This window comes from Sciurus vulgaris (genome assembly GCF_902686455.1).
Source record: "Sciurus vulgaris genome assembly, chromosome: 1".
NCBI lineage: Eukaryota > Metazoa > Chordata > Mammalia > Rodentia > Sciuridae > Sciurus > Sciurus vulgaris.
The window spans coordinates 132,356,332-132,379,059 of record NC_136461.1 but is presented as its reverse complement, the minus strand read 5'-3'; the positions used below and the strand labels follow the sequence as shown (position 1 = coordinate 132,379,059).

At 34.6% G+C, this 22,728-nt stretch overlaps 1 protein-coding gene across 13 annotated transcripts in view; it reads right to left on the bottom strand.

Annotated features, from left to right (window-relative positions):
- Positions 1-22,728, bottom strand: part of RP1 (RP1 axonemal microtubule associated) — a 322,403-nt gene that overhangs the window by 182,166 nt on the left and 117,509 nt on the right. For all 13 annotated transcript variants that reach the window (XR_013763185.1, XR_013763186.1, XR_013763187.1 and 10 more), the window contains exons 9-12: positions 3,012-3,087; positions 1,594-1,670; positions 1,460-1,491; positions 1,161-1,290 (exon numbers count right to left, since the gene is read on the bottom strand). Coding sequence is in view for 9 of the 13 variants with exons in the window: in XM_079136289.1 (XP_078992415.1) it covers positions 1,161-1,290; positions 1,460-1,491; positions 1,594-1,670; positions 3,012-3,087 (315 nt within the window). In the remaining 4 variants the exon portion in view is untranslated. The remainder of the gene's footprint in view (positions 1-1,160; positions 1,291-1,459; positions 1,492-1,593; positions 1,671-3,011; positions 3,088-22,728) is intronic.

Below are 22,728 nucleotides of genomic sequence, written 5' to 3'. Positions count from 1 at the left end.
TTTTGTGGCCACATTTGCAAATACCATCTACCACACTAATAAAAGACCGTCAACATTGGGAGCAGGGGATATTTTTTACTGATCTAACTGGATTAGTAATCTCAGATGGAAACCAAAAGTTAAGGAAAATGTCTAAGGTACAGATTCGTTTTGGAAGGAGAGGTTACTAGGAAACTTTCTTTGTGGGCTGGGATGTGGCTCAGTGGTAGAGTACTTGCCTAGCAAGTATGAAACCCTGGATTCATTCTCCAGTGCTGTGGAGGAAAAAAAGTAACATTCTTTTATGGTGATATATTTTCACAGAGGAGAAAATTGGATTATTCCCTAGGATCTCTAATGTGAGATGAAAGAGAATATACTACAGGTTACTGTCTTTAGCACATTCTAGAGGTTATTTGAACAGCCCAATTTCTAAAAAAAAAAAAAAAAAAAAAGTATAGCAAAATTTATAGATACAGCCATCAAATTTTATTAAATAGTGAAGTTCTAAATTTCAAAAAGAGTTGGTTTGGGTTTGTAGTCAAAAAAAGGCCTATCATAACCAGACTATTCCTTCTTTGTTAATCCTTGTGTCTATGGCTTCATATCATGCTAATATTAAATAACAAAATATCAAATCTAGTAATTCTTTGCCTGGTTTTTCCTTTGTATCTTTATTAAGACATTAGTTACAAACTACCACTATTAGAATGTTGCCTATGCTTGCCTTCTTCATTAAATTAGGAATCTCTGAAATTCAGAACAATATCTTAGCTACTTCCATGCCTATCAAATTAACATGGTATTTTGAAGAGAGTGGGTCCTCAATGTGTAGAAGCTTTAACAGTTCCCTAATAATCATATCAGGTAAGAGACACAATCACTGCTTTTTATGAATGGTTAATGTTAATTGCCTACATTTTAGTCTTCATTTAATTAATATCCAATATAAATTTTAATGGCATACTGTTCTGCATTATACTGTCTGCACATATTTAAAGCCTGTTTTCTATTGATCATTTGTTTTAATGCAGGTAGTCAGGTATTTAAGTGGTCTAATACTAGTGTAAAGCCACTCAAAAAAGAAAGAACAAAACTACAAATTATACTGTGCCTAGAAACCTGCCCTCCTTCCACTCCCAGGCCTGCCCAGCACCACATGCTTTGTCTGCTGTCTTTACCATATTTGTCTGTCTTCTCTCCAAGGGCATCAACTGTGCCATCTGGGTGCAGACGGACAAATCCTCCAGTCAGCCTATTGTAGAACTGAAGGGTATTTCCTTTCATAAACTTCCAGCTTTCTGCAGCCCACTAAAAATAAAAACAAAACAAATGAAAATACCCTGTGAGAAGATACCAAGAGAAGAAATTAAAAAGTAATATCTCTAGTAACATTACAAACTCTTCTGCTTCAACACATCAAATAGTTATTTGAACATTGTTTGTACTAAGTAATTTAAAGTCCAAAGCAATATCTTACTGTTTCTTTTCTCTGAAGTTCTAGCTTCTTCCCTGAGAAGATAAAGGAGAGGACCATGAGTTTCAGTAGTGTCATGCTTTCTTCCATCATCATAAAATACAGTTTTCCAAGAAATATTTGTACATGACACTCACTTGCAGAGAAGATACTATTAGTCCTGGCATACAGTTCTCTGACAATTTTACCATCATCTTCCCCTTGATCCAGCCACCTATGGAAAGAAAGGTACAGTGATTATTTTACTCAAACCATTGGCAATTGCACTCTAGTGAGAAAAAAATATATATGGATAGCTGGATCTGGGAAGAGTCCTGTATATCTAGTTGATAAAGGCAGAATAGTACAGAATGGAAAAGGAAATACTAGGATGACTGTAAGAGTGAAGGAAGGAGAAGCTGCTCTCTGGTAAGAAGCAAATGTTTTTCCCTCATGCACAGGTGAGTTCATCAGTCAGCCTGCTAATTGAAAAGGTCATAGATAGTACATCTGTTGGACCAATTGTTTTATCCTGTTCTATGGCCACCAACTACAATTCTGACTCCACTTATTTCATTTCTTGTTCCATAAGAAAAGAGGCAAAATGAGTGTTGACAGAGAAAAATCAATCACCATTACTGGCAAAATTACTAAAAAGTCAGGACTTAATGACAATGAGTCAGCAATGTCACTGATGTTTTACAAAGCCACATGCAAATTTATCAAGCACATTTATTATTTTTTTTATGATTCTTTTTTTAAATTTTAATTAAAAATCATAAATTTACATAGGGCAATGTTGTTTGATTCATTTGGTTATTTTTTCCCCTTCCCCCCTCCCCTCCCACCCCTCTTTTCCCTCTATACATTCCTTTCTTCCTCATTCTTACCACCCTCCTTATCCCTAACCCTAAACCTAACCCTAACCCTAACACTAACCCCTCCTACCCTCCCCCCCCCATATATCCCCATCCACTTATCAGCAAGATCATTCGTCCTTTAGTTTTTTGAGATTGGCTTATCTCACTTAGCATGATATCCTCCAATTTCATCCATTTGCCTACAAATGCCATAATTTTGTCATTCCTCATGGCGGAGTAATATTCCATTGTATATATATGCCACAGTTTCTTTATCCATTCATCAACTGAAGGGCATCTGGGTTGGTTCCACCATCTGGCTATAGTGAATTGAGCAGCTATGAACATTGATGTGGCCGTATCTCTGTAGTATGCTGATTTTAAGTCCTTTGGGTATAGGCCAAGGAGTGGGATAGCTGGGTCAAATGGTGGTTCAATTCCAAGCTTTCTGAGGAATCTCCATACTGCTTTCCAGAGTGGCTGCACTAGTTTGCAACCCCACTAGCAATGTATGAGTGTACCTTTTTCCCCACATCAAGAATGATAATAAACAGATACATTTCTCCATAGAAGCACCAGTCTTTAATGTTCATAAAAGTGATGTAAAAAAGCCTCTATTACCAGGAATAACTCAATAAGCTATCTAGTTCTCAAAAATACATGAACATAAAATTGACTGATATGAATCTGTTCAATGTAAAAACACACCTACAAACCTGTGACAGAAGAAGGCATAGTCATGATTTTTTGTGGTATCCTTGACCACAACATCATCAAGAAACCAGCCATTTCCTAAACACAAATTGAAGAAAGAAAAATATAATGTAAATATATATGGCCCAGAGATTTTGAGAAATTGTTCTTACTTCCAAACATATACAAGGGACTTATGCAACATAAAGGTTTAGTACTTCAAATAAAGCAAGTTATAACAGAAATAAACTGTACAAAACATTCAAACCTATGTCTTATACATGCAACAAGCACAGTATTATTTTAAAACTTCATACTTTTATAATTTTTTTTTTTTTTTTTTGTGGTGCTGGGGATCAAACCCAGGGCCTTGTGCTTGCAAGACAAACACTCTACCAACTGAGCTATCTCCCCAGCCCTATAAATATTTTAATATGATTTTCCAAATAAATGAAAATACAATAACTCTTCCATTGATCTTGATTTTATAAGCCATATTGATAATACTGAACTTAATCTTTCAAAGAATATACATTTGATGAGTTAGAAATACTTTGTATTTCCAGAAAATTATTAAAGTTTATTAAAGTTTACATGGACTAAATCTAAATGAATAAATGTTTTGATCAGATAAACATGAACAGTTATTCAAAAACTGTCTCTGCCTGGAAGTTGGGATGGGTCCTCACTGAGGAAGGCATAAGTAATAATTATTGCATTTGACATCTCACATGTGTGTTTCTCTTGAGTTCACAAAGAATATGTGAACTAACTTGATCCTCATAATTATATTATGACAAGTATTATTGTTCTCAGTCTCCAATTAAAAGCCAAAGACTGGCAGAGAAGATTGAAAAACAAGACCCAACTACATGTTATTTTCAAAAGACTTATCTTGCAGGCAAAGGCAGTCACAGGTTGAAAGTAAAAGGATGGAAAATAATATTTCATACAGGTAGAGCCTAAAAGCAAGCAATAGTAGCTACCCTCATATCCAACAAAGGAGATATCAAGCCAAAATTAATCAGAAGGAGACAAATAGGGTCACTTCATGAGGGTAAAGGGAAAAAAACCCAACAAGAATACATAATAAAAATGAATATTTATGCCCCAAACACTGGTGTACCTAATTGCATAAAACAAACATGATTCAACATAAAGAACTCGATAGACCTCAATACAATAATATTGGGTAATTTCAACACACCTCTCTCACCAATAGATAGGTCATCCTGACACAAAAATCAGTAAAAACTCTTTTTTTTTTTTTTTTTGGAGGAAAATATTATCAATTTTAATAATCATCTGGAAATTCAAATTAAAAACATGCACAAAGATTACTATGCACCTATCAGAACAGAATGAAATATCTGATGATACTAACTACAACAAGAATATCAAGGAATTACAACTCTCACAAGTATATAAGTGATGAAAGAAAAGGAACTGAACAGGAGCCGGGAGGCATGTTCACTCTAGCCAGCCCTCAGTGGGTTCTTAGAGATCCCAAGTTCACACTAGTGCTATTCTGGAGGGTGTTGTCTTATGGATCTTAGATTCCTTTTAAGAAAATACACAAAGATGAGCACCCTCATGCTATACTCATACATATATACATACCAAAAAATCTCTGAACTAATAGTATACGTTTACAATGATTAGTTTAACATCTTTGCTAATTCTATCATATGTATCAGTTCTTGGTAGATTTTATTAATTTATTGAATTCTTACAACAACCTTATGATATAGGTTGTTATTATTATCCCCATTTTATTGAAAAAGAAACCAAGGAATAGAGATCAGTTAGCCTGTTCACATTAAACAACTATAAATAATGGCACCAGGACAGGAACCTAATCAGTCTGACTCTGTGGAAGTGAAAGTAGACAAGAAGGGTTTTTTTTAACTACATTTTTTTTAAATTTAACTTTAAATTTTTTACAGACTGCATTTTGATTCATTGTACACAAATGGGGTAAGTCATTTCATTTCTATGGTTGTACACAATGAGGATTCATATCATTCATGTAATCATACATGTACATAAGGTAATGATGTCTGTCTCCTTCCATCATTTTTCATACCCCCTCCCTCTCATTTCCTTCTGTATATTCTAAAGTTCCCCTATTATTCTCTCATTCCCCACCCTCCCACCCCCATTATTTATCATTCTCCACTTAGCAGGGAGAACATTCGGCCTTTGGATTTTTGGACTTGGCTTATTTTACTTAGCATGATATTCTCCAATCCCATCCATTTATTTGCAAATGCCATAATATTTTTCTTCTTTAAGGCTGAATAGTATTCCATTCTGTATATATATACCAGAGTTTCTTTATCCATTCATCTGTTGAAGGGCATCTAGGTTAGTTCCACAATCTAGCTATTGTGAAGTGAGCTGCTATAAACATTGATGTGGCTGTGTTACTGTAGTTTGCTGATTTTAGGTCCTTTGGGTATAAACTGAGGAGTGGGATAACTGGGTCAAAAGTGTGTCCATTCCAAGTTTTCTGAGGATTCTCCCATACTGCTTTCCAGAGTGGCTGCACCAATTTGCAACTCCACCAGCAATGTAAAAGTGTGCCTTTTTCCCCACATCCACGCCAACATCTATTATTGTTTGTGTTCTTGTTCTCTGATAGGCAGAATTAACATTGTCAAAATGACCATTCTACCCAAGGCACTATACAGATTCAATGCAATTCCAATTAATATCCCAATGACATTCCTCATAGAAAGATAGAAAGCAATCATGAACTTCATCTGGAAGAACAAAAGATCTCAAGTAGTCAAAACAATCCTGAATAGAAAAATGAAACAGGAGGTATCACAATACCAGACATTAAACTCTACTACAGAGCAATAGTAACAAAAACAGCATGGTATTGGCACCAAAATAGACAGGCAGACCAATGGTACAGAATAGAAGACACAGAGACAAAACCACATAAATACAGTCACATCGTACTAGACAAAGGAGCCAAAAACATACAATGGAGAAAAGATGGCCTGTTCAACAAATGGTGCTGGCAAAACTAGAAATCCATACACAGTATAATGAAATTAAACCTGTATCTCTCACCCTGCACAAAACTCAACTCAAAATGGATCAAAGACATAGGAATTAAAACAGAGACCCTGCACCTAATAGAAGACAAAGTAGGCCCGAATCTTCATCATTTTGGCTTAGGATCAGACTTCCTCAACAAGACTCCCAAAGCATAAGAAATCAAAGCAAGAATCAATAAATGGGATGGACTTAAACTAAAATGCTTTTTCTCAGCAAAGGATACAATCAAGAATGTGAAGAGAGAGCCTACGGAATGGGAGAAAATCTTTTCTACATGCACCTCAGATAGAGCACTTATCTCCAAAATTGATAAAGAACTTACAAAACTTTATGCCAAAAATACAAAGAACCCAATCAATAAATGGGCCAAGGAACTGGACAGACACTTTACAGAAGAAGACACACAGGGAATTAATAAATACATGAAAAAGTGTTCAACATCTCTAGTAATTAGAGAAATGCAAATTAAAACAATTGTAAGATTTCATCTTACTCCAATTAGAATGGCTATTGTCAAGAACACAAACAATAATAGTAAAAACTCTTTAGATCTAAAAAATATAATGAATTAAATGGAACCAACAGACATCTATAGAATATTTCATCCAACAATCACTGAATTAATTTTTTTTCCAAATGCTCATTGAATCTTCTCTAAAATACATCATATTGTAGGTCACAGAGCAAACCTTAACAAATAAAAAAAACTGTCATAAACCGTTGCATCTTATTAGATCATAATGGAATAAAATTAGAAATCAACAACAAGAAAACCTATGGAAATTACATAAACAAAAAGATTGAATAATATGCTTTCGGATGATTAATGAAAAAAGATGAAAATGGAATATAAAATTTAAAATTTCTAGAATCAAATGAGAGTAGAGACAACATACCAGAATTTATAGGATACTATGAAGGAGGATATGAGAAAATCCAAAAAGAAGACTGACTGCATAAAAAGTTTAAAAACAACATTAAAATTATCCCAACAAAAACTAATGTTTCTAATGCATCTCGAGTTCCTATAAAAACAAAAACAAACCAAACCCAAAATCAGTATAATGAAGTATAAGATCAGAGCTGAAATTAATGACAAAGAAAGTGGAAAAGCAATACCAACGATCAATAAAAGAAGGAGTTGATTCTTTGAAAAGATAAACAGGATTGATAAACCCTTAGCCAAACTAACTAAAAGAAAGGAGATATAAGAAATTAATAAAATAAGAAATAAATATGGAGGTATCACAACAGACATATCTGAAATCCAGAGGCTCTTAAGAATTACTTGGAAATCTTATATTCCAATAAATGGAAAATCCAAAAGAAATGGAAAAATTTAGACATATAAAACTTACCAAAATTGAACCAAGAAAGCATAAACACACCAACAACAAGTAATCAACTTGAAGCACCAGTAAAAAGTCTTCCAACAAAGAAAAGCCCAGTTGAATCTATCAGACATTTAAAGAAGAATCAGTGGCAATTCTCCTTAAATTTTTCTATGAAATAGAAAGGAGGGAACACTCCTAAATTCATTCTATGAATTCAGTATCACCCTGAGTCCAAAATCAGATAAGGACATGCCAAGGATAGAAAACTACAGTCAAGCGTTGTGGATGAACATAGATGAAAAAATCTTTAATAAAATAAAAAGCAATTTGTATTCAAAAACACATTAAGAAGATGACAAATCACGAGTAACTTGATTTCATTCCAAAGATGCAAGGAAGTTTCAACAAATGCAAATCAATAAACATAATTCATCATGCAAATATGATTAAGTACAATTATTACATGATCATCTCTAGAGATGCAGAAAAAGTCTTCACCAAATTCAATACCCATTAATTTTCAACTACTGAAGAAATGAGGGATACAAGTAACTTAACATGATAAAAGCTGTATATGAAAAACTCAAAGCCAACATCATACTGGATAGGGAAAAATCAGAAAACATTTCCTCTAAAGTTAGGAACCAGAAAAGGATGTCCATGCTCACCACTCCTATCCAATACAGCACTTAAAATTTTAGCCAGAGCATTTAGGCAAGAGAAGGAAATAGAATAGGAAAGGAAAAAGTCAAATTATTACTGTTTGCAGATGATTCGATCCTATATTTAGAAAACCCGACAAATCAGAAGATTTCTAGCGCTAATAAGTGAACCAGTAAAGTATAAAGATGAAAAAAACACACAAAACTCAACAGCTTTTATATACACCAATAATGAATTAACTGAGAGAGAAAGAATTCAGGAAAACAATTCCATTCACAATAGCCTCAAAAACAAATGACAAGAACAACAACAACAAAAAAAAAAAAAAAAAAAAAAAAAAAAACCACCAAGGAATAGATCTAACCAAGGAGGAAAAGGACCTCTACGATGAAAATTATCCAATTCTAAAGAAAGAAATTAAAGACATTAGAAGATAGGAAGACCTTCCATCTTCTTGGACAGACAGAATTAAAATTGCTAAAATGACCATATTACCAAAACAATCTACAGATTTGATGCAAACTCCATCAAAATACCAATGATGTTCTTCCCAAAACTTTTTTAAAAATTCCTAAAATTCATATGGAAGAACAAAAGACTAAAATAGCCAAAGCAATTCTGGGCAGTAAAAGCAATGCTGGAGCATCACAATACCCAATTTCAAATTATATTATAGAAGTATTCCAACAAAACAGCATGGCATGGCAAGAATTAATAAATGGGATACCATCAAATTAAAAGCCTTTTTCACAGCAAAGGAAATAAGAGCATGAAGAGACAACCCTCACAACAGGAGAAAATCATTGCCAACTACTCTTCTGACAGAGGATCAATATCCAGAATTTATAAAGAACTTAAAAAACTTAACATCAAAAATCAACTCATTTAATAATGGAAAAGTGAAATAAACAGACACTTCTCAAAATAAAAAATACAGATGGCCAACAAATATATGAAATAATTTTCAACATCTTTAGCAATCAGGGAAATGCAAATCAAAACTACATCAAGATTTCATCTCACTTCAATTAGAATGAAATCATCAAGAATATAAATAATAATAAATGCTGGTAAGAATTTGGGAAACAAGTAACACTCATACATTGTTGGAAGGACTCTATCTTAGTGCAACTACTGTGGAGTCTTAGTCCTCAAAAGACTAAGAATGGAACCACCATATGACCCAACCAAACAATTCCTCAGTATTTATCCAAAAGAATTAAAGTGATCCTAATTATAGCAATTCATGCATAGCCATGTTTATAGCCATACAATTCACAATATTCAAGTTACGGAACCAGCCCAGATGTCAGTCAAAGAATGAATGGACAAAGCAATGTGGTACCTATACACAATGGAGTTTTTCTCAGCTTATAAAGAATGAAATCATGTCATTTTCAGGAAAATGGATAGAACTGGAAAACATCATACTAAGTAAAATACACCAGACCTAGAAAATCATACATGGGAGCTACAGAGAAATTCTACTGATCTCTCATATATGGAAGCAACAGAGATCTTCCTTATCATAAAAATAAAAGGGAGACCAGTAGAATAGGAAACAGGAATTAGGGAAATGGAATAGGGAGGGGGAAAAGAGGGAAATGAGGGAATGAATTAGACCAAATTATGCTATGTGCAGGTATAAATATATCACACTAAGGGCTAATATTACGTGTAATTATAATTCACCAATAAAAATATTTTAGAAAATGATACTTTTAATTAACAAGTTGGCATAAAACTATTTATGTACAAATATATTGTCTACATTTTTCCCCATATGTGAGAAAGACCCAGGACTGAAATTAGAACTAGAAAAGATGAGTTTATAAAGAAAGCCCAGCTATCTCTGCAAGGATTAGGCAGAAAGAACAGGAGCCAACAAAGTAATATTAAATTCCACGGAATGTCTTACTTTCTTAATATAATGCATACAATAAGTAGTTTTATAAAATCAAAACATTAATCATTACTTAATATAATGTTTATTTTATACTGGATCAGATTTTTAAAAATAGACCAAAATAGGCATTGAAATAATGTAAAATTTCAGCACCGACTTGAAAAAACACTACAGGTAATTTAATCTATACATTTTCAGTCTTTTTCCATGCCTATGTACAGCATTTCTGTATGTCATCAAAAAGAAGCCTGATGTGTAAAAGTTTGGTGCTTTCTGTGAAACATGGAAGCTATGTGCTTCCCACACGGTTTCCTTTATCTAGTTACAAAAACAGGATGACATTTTTCAGTCTCTCTTAAAATTAGATAGAGATCCATAAGACTCATTTGTTTCCAATGGAATGAGAACAAAAATAATGAACATCACTCGCAGACCTAGCCTTTAAATACATCCTTTAAGAATCTCTGACCAACTCCACTATCTCTGGTGATCTTAGAAGCCACACAGCACCTGCAACCTGTGTAAACTCACTGGACCCTGAGCTGTGTGATTCACTGCGTGAAGAATAGCTGTCTGAGAGAATTTCAAACTTGCATCAGACTGCTATGTGAACAACAAACAAACCCATGCTGTGTGAAACCTCTCAACATTTGAGGTAATTTGTTATTCCAGCTAATGAGTATTAATTGCCTAAGACATGCACCTACATTGTTCACTTAACATTATACATGAGTATTTCTACATTTTTCCTAAACATTATTAGCCATTGTTTTTAAAGTTCTGTAGCATTTCTGTATACTGATGTAACACATAAAATATATTTCCAAGAATCACCTGAGCCTGGTACTTCAGTTGAGAAATACTTCTTTAATGAGTTTCTCTATTTCTTCTTTAGCCTATTTAAAATTTGTATCTCTACCAATTTTGGTAACCAGTAGCTCCCTAGAAAATTAATTTTGGTCCGTAGAAGCCTGTTGATCTAGTCTCTATAGGGCAGATACTACCCAAATAAGTCCCTGAGACCTGATTAGACTTAAGTACCAACCACAGGAACTCCCCTCATAGAACTCTGAAGCAGTCCCACCCTGGGAGAGCACTGATCTGGGCTATGCAAACAAATCTCCAATTGACAATACCTCCCACTCCACCCTGTCTTACACTGATGAGAAGTGAATCTGAGAGTTATTTTAACCTGCTTGAGTCTTAGGCCAACCCAGTGGCTGCTTGATGAGCAAAACCAAAAAAAGAAGGGGTTAAAAACAAAAATCAGCTCTTGTTCTCTTTCTCCCTTCCCCCACTTTTCTCTCTCTTATTTATATCCCAAAAAGAAAAGAAAATGAGAGTGGGGCATAGCAGTTATCATCTATTCTCTTATTTTGACTACCTCATTGGAGACAATTCCCTAAAAATCATGTTTTTTTCTCTTTTGGTGTCCATTCATAGCCATGTACACATATATATTTGTACATTTGTCTCATTTTTAGAATATTTTTCACTTTTCTTTATTGCAAACAAATGGGATACATGTTGTTTCTCTGTTTGTACATGGAGTCAAGGCATACCATTTGTGTAATCATAAATTTACATAGGGTAATGTTATTTGATTCACTCTGTTGTTGTTTTCCTTCCCCCCCACCCCTCCCACCCCTCTTCTCCCTCTATACAGTCCTTCCTTCCTCCATTCTTGCCCCCCTCCTTAACCCTAACCCTAAACTTAACCCTAACCCTAACGCTAACTCCTCCCACCCCCCATTATATGTCATCAACCGCTTATCAGCAAGATCATTCGTCATTTGGTTTTTTGAGATTGGCTTATCTCACTTAGCATGATATTCTCCAATCTCATCCATTTGCCTGCAAATGCCATAATTGTATCATTCTTTATGGGAGAGTAATATTTCATTGTATATATATGCCACAGTTTCTTTATCCATTCATCAACTGAAGGGCATCTAGGTTGGTTCCACAATCTGGCTATGGTGAATTGAGCAGCTATGAACATGGATGTGGCTGTATCTCTGTAGTATGCTGATTTTAAGTCCTTTGGGTATAGGCCAAGGAGTGGGATAGCTGAGTCAAATGCTGGTTCCGTTCCAAGCTTTCTGAGGAATCTCCATACTGCTTTCCAGAGTGGTTGCACTAATTTGCAACTCCACCACCAATGTATGAGTGTACCTTTTTCCCCATATCTTCACCAACACCTGTTGTTGTTTGTGTTCTTGATAATCGCCATTCTAATTGGGGTGAGATGGAGTATTAGGGTAGTTTTGATTTGCATTTCTCTTATTACTAGAGATGTTGAACATTTTTTCATATATCTGTTGATTGCTTCTTCTGTGAAGTGTCTGTTCATTTGCTTAGCCCATTTGTTGATTGGATTATTTGTATTCTTGGTGTAGAGTTTTTTGAGTTCTTTATATATTCTGGAAATCAGTGCTCTATCTGAAGTATGAGTGGCAAAGATATTCTCCCAATATGTAGGCTCTCTCTTCACATTACTGATAGTTTCCTTTGCTGAGAGAAAGCTTCTTAGTTTGAATCTATCCCACTTGTTGATTCTTGCTTTTATTTCTTCTGCTATGGGAGTCCTGTTAAGGAAGTCTGATCCTAAGCCAACAAGGTGAAGATTTGGACCTACTTTTTCTTCTATAAGATGCAGGGTCTCTGGTCTGGTTCCGAGGTCCTAGATCCATTTTGAGTTGAGTTTTGTGCAGGGTGAGAGATAGGGGTTTAATTTCATTCTGTTACACATGGTTTTCCAGTTTTCCCAGCACCATTTGTTGAAGAGGCTATCTGTTCTCCATTGCATATTTTTGGCCCCTTTGTCTAGTATGAGAAAATTGTATTTATTTGGGTTTGTGTCCATGTCCTCTATTCTGTATCATTGATCTACCTGTCTATTTTGGTACCAATACCATGCCGTTTTTGTTACTATTGCTTTGTAGTAGAGTTGAAGATCTGGTATTGCAATACTCCCTGCTTCACTCTTTTGCTGAGGATTGCTTTAGCTATTCTGGGCTTCTTAATCTTCCGGATGAATTTCACAATTGCTTGCTCTATTTCTGTAAGGTACATCATTGGGATTTTAATTGGAATTGCATTGAATCTGTATAGTACTTTTGGTAGTATGGCCATTTTGACAATATTATTTCTGCCTGCCCAAGAACATGGGAGATCTTTCCATCTTCTAAGGTTTTCTTTAGTTTCTTTCTTTAGTGTTCTGTAGTTCTCATTGTAGAGGTCTTTCATCTTTTTTGTGAGATTGATTCCCAAGTATTTTATTTTTTTTGATGCTATTGTGAATGGGGTAGTTTTCCTAACTTCTCATTCTGAAGATTCATCACTTATGTATAAAAATGCATTGGATTTATGAGCATTGATCTTGTAACCTGCTACTTTACTGAATTCACTTATGAGTTCTAAAAGTTTTCTGGTGGAATTTCCAGATTCCTCTAAATATATAATCATGTCATCAGCGAACAGGGATAGTTTGAGTTCTTCTCTTCCAATTCGTATCCCTTTAATTTCTTTGGTTTTTCTAATTGCTCTGGCTAGAGATTCAAGGACGATGTTGAATAGAAGTGGTGAAAGAGGGCATCCCTACCTTGTTCCAGTTTTTAGGGGGAATGCTTTCAGTTTTTCACCATTTAGAGTGATATTGGCCATGGGCTTAGCGTAGATGGCCTTTACAATATTAAGGAATGTTCCCACTATCCCCGTTTTTTCTAGTGTTTTGAGCATGAAGGGGTGCTGTATTTTATTGAATGCTTTTTCTGCATCTATTGAAATAATCATGTGATTCTTAACTTTAAGTCTGTTGATATGGTGAATGACATTTATTGATTTCCTGATGTTGAACCATCCTTGCATCCCTGGGATAAAACCCACTTGATCATGGTGCACTATCTTTTTAATATATTTTTGGATGTGATTTGCTAAAATTTTGTTGAGAATTTTTGGGTCGATGTTCATTAAGGATATTGGTCTGAAATTTTCTTTCCTCGATGTGTCTCTGTCTGGTTTAGGTATCAAGGTGATATTGCCTTCATAGAATGAGTTTGGGAGGGTTCCCTCCTCTTCTATTTCATGGAATACTTTAAGGAGTATTGGAATGAGCTCTTCTTTAAAGGTTTTGTAGAACTTGGCTGAGAACCCATCTGGTCCTGGACTTTTCTTTGTTGGTAGGCTTTTGATGACCTCTTCTATTTCATTGCTTGAAATTGATTTATTTAAATTGTGTATATCCTCCTCGTTCAGTTTAGGTAATTCATATGTCTCTAGAAACTTGTTGTTGTTTTCTGTTTTTTGGAATATAGATTTTCAAAATAGCTTCTAATTATGTTTTGTATTTCACTGATGTCCATTGTGATATTTCCTTGTTCATTCCGAATTTTAGTAATTTGAGTTTTCTCCCTCTTTCTCTTTGTTAGTGTGGCTAAGGGTTTTTCAATTTTGTTTATTTTTTCAAAGAACCAACTATTTTGTTAAATTTTCCGATTGTTTCTTTTGTTTCAATTTCATTGATTTCGGCTCTGATTTTAACTATTTCCTGTCTTCTACTACTTTTGGTGTTGGTCTGCTCTTCTTTTTCTAGGGCTTTGAGCTGTAGTGTTAAGTCGTTTATTTGTTGATTTCTACTTCTTTTGTTTAATGCGCTCCATGAAATAAATCTTCCTCTAAGTACTGCTTTCATAGTGTCCCAGAGATTTTGATATGATGTGTCTTTGTTCTCGTTTACTTCTAAGAATTTTTTTTATGTCCCCCCTGATGTCCATTCATCATTCATTAGCATATTATTTAATCTCCAGGTATTGGAGAAGTTTCTGTTCTTTATTCTGTCATTTATTTCTAATTTCAGTCCATTATGATCTGATAGAATACAAGGTAGTATCTCTATCTTCTTGTATTTGCTAACAGTAGCTTTGTGGCATAAGACATGGTCTATTTTATAGAAGGCTCCATGTGCTGCTGAGAAGAAGGTGTATTTGTTCTTTGTTGGATGGTATATTCTATATAAGTCGGTTAAGTCTAAATTGTTGATTGTGTTATTGAGATCTCCAGTTTCTTTATTCAATTTTTGTTTGGACGATCTATCCAGTGGTGAGAGAGGTGTGTTAAAATCACCTAGTATTATTGTGTTGTGGTCTATTTGATTTCTGGAATTAAGAAGGATTTGTTTGACGTACATGGATGAGCCAATGTTCGGGGCATAGATATTTATGATTGTTATGTCTTGCTGATTTATGCTTCCCTTAAGCAGTATGCAATATCCTTCTTTTTCCCTTCTGACTAGTTTTGGCTTGAAGTCCACATTATCTGAAATGAGGATGGATACTCCAACTTTTTTGCTGTGTCCATGTGCATGGTATGTTTTTTCCCATCCTTTCACCTTCAGTCTATGGGTATCTCTTTCTATGAGATGAGTCTCTTGCAGGCAGCATATTGTTGGATTTTTCTTTTTAATCCAATCTGCCAGTCAATATCTTTTGATTGATGAGTTCAGGCCATTAACATTTAGGGTTATCACTGTGATATGATTTGTATTCCCAGTCATTTGACTCATTTTTGGTTTTTGACATGATTTGGTTTCTCCTTTATTTGGCTATTCCTTTAGGCTAGTTCCTCCCATTGCTGATTTGCATCATTGTTTTTCATCTCTTCTTCATGGAATATTTTGCTGAGAATGTTCTGTAATGCTGGCTTCCTTTTTGTAAATTCCTTTAGCTTTTGTTTATCATGGAAGGATCTTATTTCATCGTCAAATCTGAAAGTAAGTTTTGCTGGGTATAAGATTCTTGGTTGGCATCCATTTTCTTTCAGGGCTTGGTAAATGTTGTTCCAGGCCCTTCTAGCTTTTAGGATCTGGATTGAAAAATCTGCTGATATTCTTATTTGTTTCCCCCTGAATATAATTTGATTCTTTTCTCTAGCGGCCTTTAAAATTCTGTCTTTATTTTGTATGTTAGGTATTTTCGTAATAATGTGACTTCGTGTGGGTCTGTTGTAATTTTGTATATTTGGAGTCCTATAAGCCTCTTTTATTTGGTTTTCCATTTCATTCTTCAGATTTGGGAAATTTTCTTTTATATATATATATATTTTATTTTTTTTAATTAAAAATCATAAATTTACATAGGGCAATATTGTTTGATTCATTCTGTTTTTGTGGGGGGGAAATTTTCTGATATTATTTCATTGAATAGATTGTTCATTCCTTTGGTTTGTTTCTCTGAGCCTTCCTCAATCCCAATAATTCTTAACTTTGGCCTTTTCATGATATCCCATAATTCTTGTAGGTTCTGTTCATGATTTCTTACCATCTTCTGTTTGTTCAACTTTGTTTTCAAGGTTAAATATTTTGACTTCAGTGTCTGAGGTTCTGTCTTCCAGGTGTTCTATCCTATTGGTTATGCTTTCTATGGAGTTTTTAACTTGGTTTATTGTCTCCTTCATTTTAAGGATTTCTGTTTGTTTGTTTGGTTTTTTTTTAGTATCTCCAACTCTTTATTGAAATGATCTCTTGCTTCCTGTATTTGCTCTTTTAACTGTTTATTGGTGCGATCATTTAATGCCTGCATTTGCTCTTTCATCTCCTCCTTCAATGCCTGCATTTGCTCTTTCATCTCCTCATTTTTTTCTCATTTTTTAATTATGTACATTCTGAACTCCCTTTCTGACATTTCTTCTGCTGAGCTGTCATTGGGTTTTATTGATATAGTATCTAGGTTTGTTTGGGACATTTTCTTCCCTTGTTTTCTCATATTGGTCAGATATCAGTGGGACTCTGAGATATTGCAGATTTCCTCTACTGGCTTATCGTGTCCCTGCAGATTTCCAGTATATCACCTCCCAGCCTTCAGTAGCCTGTTGTCTTGGAGGAACTTGATAATGCAGTGCTTCTGAAGAAAGCTGCTCCTAGCCCGCTACTGGTTCCAGGGCTTGGAGCTGGCTCTGTGTGGAAAGGTTCTCACTGGGCTGTCTGCTCCAAGAAGCTGGCCGTGGAAAGAGCCTGCCACCAGAGGGAGCAGGGCTACTTGGAGAAGTCTCTGGCTGCCCTGCCCTGGTCCCAGAGGCTGCCTGCGGGCCGGAGCTCACCGCTGGCTCCGGGACTTGGAGCTGGCTCTGTGCAGAAAGGCTCTCACTGGGCAGCCTGCTCCAAGAAGCTGGCCGTGAAAGGAGCCTTCTGCTGGAGGGAGATGAAACAAAATACTCTTGAATGATGCATGGGTGGTAGGAGAAATCAGGAGAGAAATCAAGGAATTCTTAGACTCAGAAGGGAATAGTGATACAACATCTAAGAATCGCTGGGACCCTGTAAAGGCAGTTCTAAGGAGGAAGTTTATAGCAATGAGTGCCTACATAAGAAAATCAGAAAGATCCCAAATAAACAACTTAATAATGCACCTCAAGGCCACTGAAAAAAGAAGAGCAGACTAATTCCAAAATGTGCAGGTGGAAAGAAATAAGACCAGAGCTGAAATCAATGAAATTGAGAATAAAAAAACAAATACAAAGGAAGGATCAATGAAATGAGGAGTTGGTTCTGTGAAAAGATAAACAATATTGGTAATCCCTTAGCCAAACTAACCAAAAGAGAACAAATCCAAATTAATAAAATTAGAGTTGAAAAGGAGAAATCACCACAAACATCACAAAAATTCAGCAGATCATTAGGGACTATTTTCAAAACTTATACTCCAATAAATTGAAAAACCTTGAAGAAACTGACACATTTCTAGACACATACAACCTTCCAAAATTGAATCAAGAGAACACAGAAAATCTATACAAAATTATATTAGTAAGGAAATAAAAGCAGTAATAAAAAAGTCTTCCAACAAAGAAAGACCAGGAGAAGACGGATTCCCAGTTGCATTCTACTAGACCTTCCGAGAAGAACTAATGCCAATGTCCCTCAAATTATACCATGAAATAGAAAGTGATGGAACACTTCCAATTTTATTCTAGAATGCCAGTATCACGCTTATACCAAAACCAGATAAGGACACACCAAAGAAAGAAAACTACAGACTGATATCCCTGATTTACTTAGATAAAAAAAAAAATCCTTACTAAAATATTAGTAAATTTTATTCAACAACATATTAACAAGATTGTACATAATGAGCTAGTTGGTTTTATCCCAGAGATGCAAGGATGGTTTAATATATGCAAATCAATAAATGTAATTCATCAATAAATAAAATTAAGAAAAAATCATTTGGTCATCTCAATAGATGCAGAGAAAGCCCCTGACAAAATTCAGTACCCATTCATGATAAAAAACACTGATGAATCTAAGGATAAAATAAGCATACCTCAACATCATAAAGGCTATATACAAAAAAGTAAACAAATCCAACTCTATAGTAAATGAGGAAAAACTGAAAGCATTTCCGTTAAAATGTGGAATAAGAGAAGATTGTCATTCACTCTTATCATTCCTGTTTAATATAGTGCTAGAAACCCTAAACAGAGCAATTATACAAGAGAAGGAAATAAAAGGAATAAAAATAGGAATGGAAGAAGTCAAATTATCACTATTTGCAGATTATATGATTAAAAAATCTCCACCAAAAAACTATCAAAGGTAATAAAAAATTTAGCAAAATAGCAGATTACAAAATCAATATACAAAAATCAATAGCTTTCCTACATAACAATAATGAATATGAGAAATCAGGAAACAATCCCATTAACAATGGTCTCAAAAACAACAACAACAAAAATACTGCTAGGAATAAATCTAACCAAGGAGATAAAAGTCCTCTACAATGAAAACTATAGAACATTGAAGAGAGAAATTGAAGAAGACACAAGAAGATAGAAAGACCTCAAATATTCATGAATAGGTAGAATTAATATTGATAAAATGCCCATACTACTAAAAGCAATACACAGATTCAATGTGATCCCCATCAAAATACCAATAACATTCTTCACAGAACTCCAAAAATTCATTTAGAAAGATAAAAGACCCAGAATATCCAAAGCAATTCGAAGCCAAAAAAGCAATACTGGAGGAATCACAATATCTGGCTTCAATTATACTACAGAGCTATAGTGACAAAAAATGCATGGTACAGGCATAAAACTAGACATATAGACCAATGGCACATAATAAAAGACACAGAGACAAACTCATATGTAAGTCATCTGATCTTTGACAAAGGTGTCAAAAACATACATTGGAAAAAAGAGAGCCTTTTAAACAAATGCTACTGCGAAAACTGGTTATTCATATGTAGAGGAATGAGACTACACCCTTATCTCTGACCCTGCACAAAAAACAACACAAAATGGATCAAACACATAGGAATTAGAACAGAAAATATGCAACTACTAGAAGAAAACATAGGATAAAATTCCAGCATGTGGGCACAGGCAATGACTTTCTCAATAGGACTCCTAAAGCTCAGGAAATAATGCTAAATTAAAAAGCTTCTTCACAGCAAAGGAAATAATTAAGAATGTGAAAAGAACCTACAGAATGACAGAAAATCTTTACTAGCTCTTCTTCTGTCATAAGATTAATATCTAGAATACATAAAGAACTCAATAAACACCAAAAATCAACAAATAACCCAATTAATAAATGGGAAAGTGAATCGAGCTGACATTTCTCAAAAGAAGAAATACAAATGGCCAACAAATATTTGAAAAAAGGTTCAACATCATTAGCAATTAGGGAAATGCAAATCAAAACTACACTGAAATTCCATCTCACACTAATCAGAATGGCAGTCATCAAGAATACAAAAAATAGGCAGGCACAGTGGCGCACACCTGTAATCCCAGCAGCTCATGAGGCTGAGACAGGAGGATCGCAAGTTCAAAGCCAACCTCAGCAAAAGCAAGAAACTAAATAATTCAGTGAGACCCTATCTCTAAATAAAATACAAAAAAATAGGATTGGGAATGTGATTCAGTGGTTGAGTTCAATCCCTGGTATACATACACACACACACACACACACACACACACACACACACAAAGAATACAAAAAGTAATAAATGTTGGAAAGTATGTACAGAAAAAGGAATACTTCTAAGCCATTGGTGGGATTGTAAATTAGTACAACCACTATGGAAATCATTATGGTGATTCCTCTAAAGACTAGGCATGTAACCACCATATGACCCAGCTATACCACTTCTCAGCATTTATCCTAAGGAATTAAGATCATGATACTATACTGGTATATGTTTATAGCAGCATAATTCACAATAGCCAAACTATGGAACCACCTTTGGTGTTCACTTACAGAGGAATGGATAAAGAAAACATGGTATGTATACACCGTGGAGCTTTATTCAGCCTTAAAGAAAAATGAAATTATGTCATTTGCAGGAAAATGATGGAACTTGAGACCCTTATGTTAAGCAAAATAAACACAACTCAGAAAGTCAAAAGTCATGTTTTCTCTCTTATGTGGACACTAGAAAGAAAAAAAGGAACAAAATAGGGGGGTAATTGCTTGAAAAGCAAAGAGAGATCAGTGGAGTGGAGGAAGGGGATAAGAGAGTGGGAGCCAGGAGAGGAAGGGGAAGTGCCAGTGAAGGATATTGGTCAAATTATGTTGTTATATTATTTGCCTATACTAACATGTGTCAACAAACCCCACCATTATGTCTGACTACACTGCACCAATAAAAAATGAAGACAGAAAAATAATATATAAAATTATCTCAAAGTAAAAAGTTTAATTTAAAATGCAACTTAGAATTGTTAAATTTAAAAATATTTATGTCTTCAAATGTTATAAAATGTTTGTCATTTTCAGTTGAGTTTTTAATATTCATGACTTCTTTATGTAATGTCAACTTAAAATCTGGTTCACATCTTATTGTGTCACTGATTTATCTGTCAGCCTATTATTGTGACTTTTACCAAACTGTTTTAAAAGCATCACCTTTAATTCATTTTAATATAAGATTTTCCTTGTTAATCTTTTTCAAAAGTTATAAATCAAATTTCTCAGTTAGAACTTCTCAATATGGTTTCTAGACAAGGTCATTATAAAAAAACAAATGGGCCTGTGTTTATTATTATTGATGTTAACACTTACTATATATATATATATTTTTTTTTTGCTGCTACTCTTATTTTTTCTTATCTTTTCAATCATATATTGTTAATATTTAAAACTATCTCCCATTACTGTATAGTGACAACATCTAGTCAATTCACAAATTCTCTTCTTTTAATCATTCTTCAACAACTTGTGATATTGTGATTTATAATAAGGAATAGGTTGTTTGTTCTTCATCCATATTTCCTGACACACAGACTCTAAAATCCTTGGAATCTCCAAAAAATGATATGTTTTAATATACTATTAAATGATTGGTGGTAGGGGGCTCCTGGATGGGGGCTGATCCACAGAGAAACCCACCTTCAGACCTCTGGGTGAGAGAAAAAAGACTGAAAGTTGAACTATCACCACGGGCTAGTAATTTAATTGATCATGCATATGTAATAATGCCTCCATAAAAACCCAAGATAATAGAGTTTAGAGAGCCTTCCAAGGTTTCTGAGCATACGGGGTTACCAGGAAGGAGCAGTACCTGGAATGGACATGGAAGTTTAATTGCTCTTCCCAAATATCTTACCCCTTATTCCTTTTTATCTAGCTGCCTTCTGTAACCTTTGAGATATCCTTTATGATAAACCAGTAAAGGTTATTGTTTCCCTAAGTACTGTGAGTTACTCTAGCAAATCATTGAACTCAAGGAGAGAGCTGAGGGAATCCACAAATTATAACCATTGGATTATAAACATTTGGTCTGATGTTTTGGAGGCCCAGACTTAAAACTGGCATCTGAAATAGTGGCAGTCTTGAAGAGCTGAGCCCTTAACTTCTGGGATAACTAACTCCAGGTAGATAGGGTCAGAATTTAATTAAGCAATAAGACACCCAATTGGTGTCTACTGGAAAATTTCTTTGGAGAAGGAAAAAAAAACACACACACACACACACACAATTGGTAAGAGAAGTATTTTGTGTTGAGAGTGTAGTAGGAGAAAACTGAATTTCTTACTAAACAACAGTGAAAGTGAATTTTTGAATATATGTTTGAACTTAATCACATTATTATTTCCTAATAGTCAGTCATGTATTCTCTATGTTCAAAGACTAGAACTCCACAGGGATAATGAAGAAAACTTATATTCCGATCCATTTAAATCTGTTCAAAGAATTTTCTCCCTACAACCCTTTGGAGGAAATCTAGAAAGTGTAGACTTAAACCATGTTATCCCTAAGGGATTGGTTTTAGGACCACCCCCTACCAAGGATACCAAAATCTATGAATGCCTGAATATAAAATGGCACAGTATTTACATGAGGCCTACACACATCCTCCAAGTTATCTGTAAATATAATACTAAATATAAGGTAAATGCCATGTAAGTAGTTGTTATACTGTATTGTTTTAGGAAAAATAACAAAAAAATTTATGTACACATGTTCAGTACACATGTAACATTTTGGATGCCTACATTTTCTTTCCTTCTTTCTTATTTGTTGTGACAGGCCTCCTGCATGTCAAGCATTCTACCACTGAGCTACATTCCCAGCCCTCTGCCTTCACTTTGATCTTGACTTCCCAGACTCCAGAACTATAAGAAGTGAATTTCTTTTTTATTATTTTTTCTTTCTTTTTTTTTTTTTTGTTTTTTGTTTTGTTTTGTTTTTGGAGAGGTGCCCAGTGGGGAGGCTGGCCTTGAACTTGTGATTCTCCTGCCTCAGTCTCCAAGTAGCTA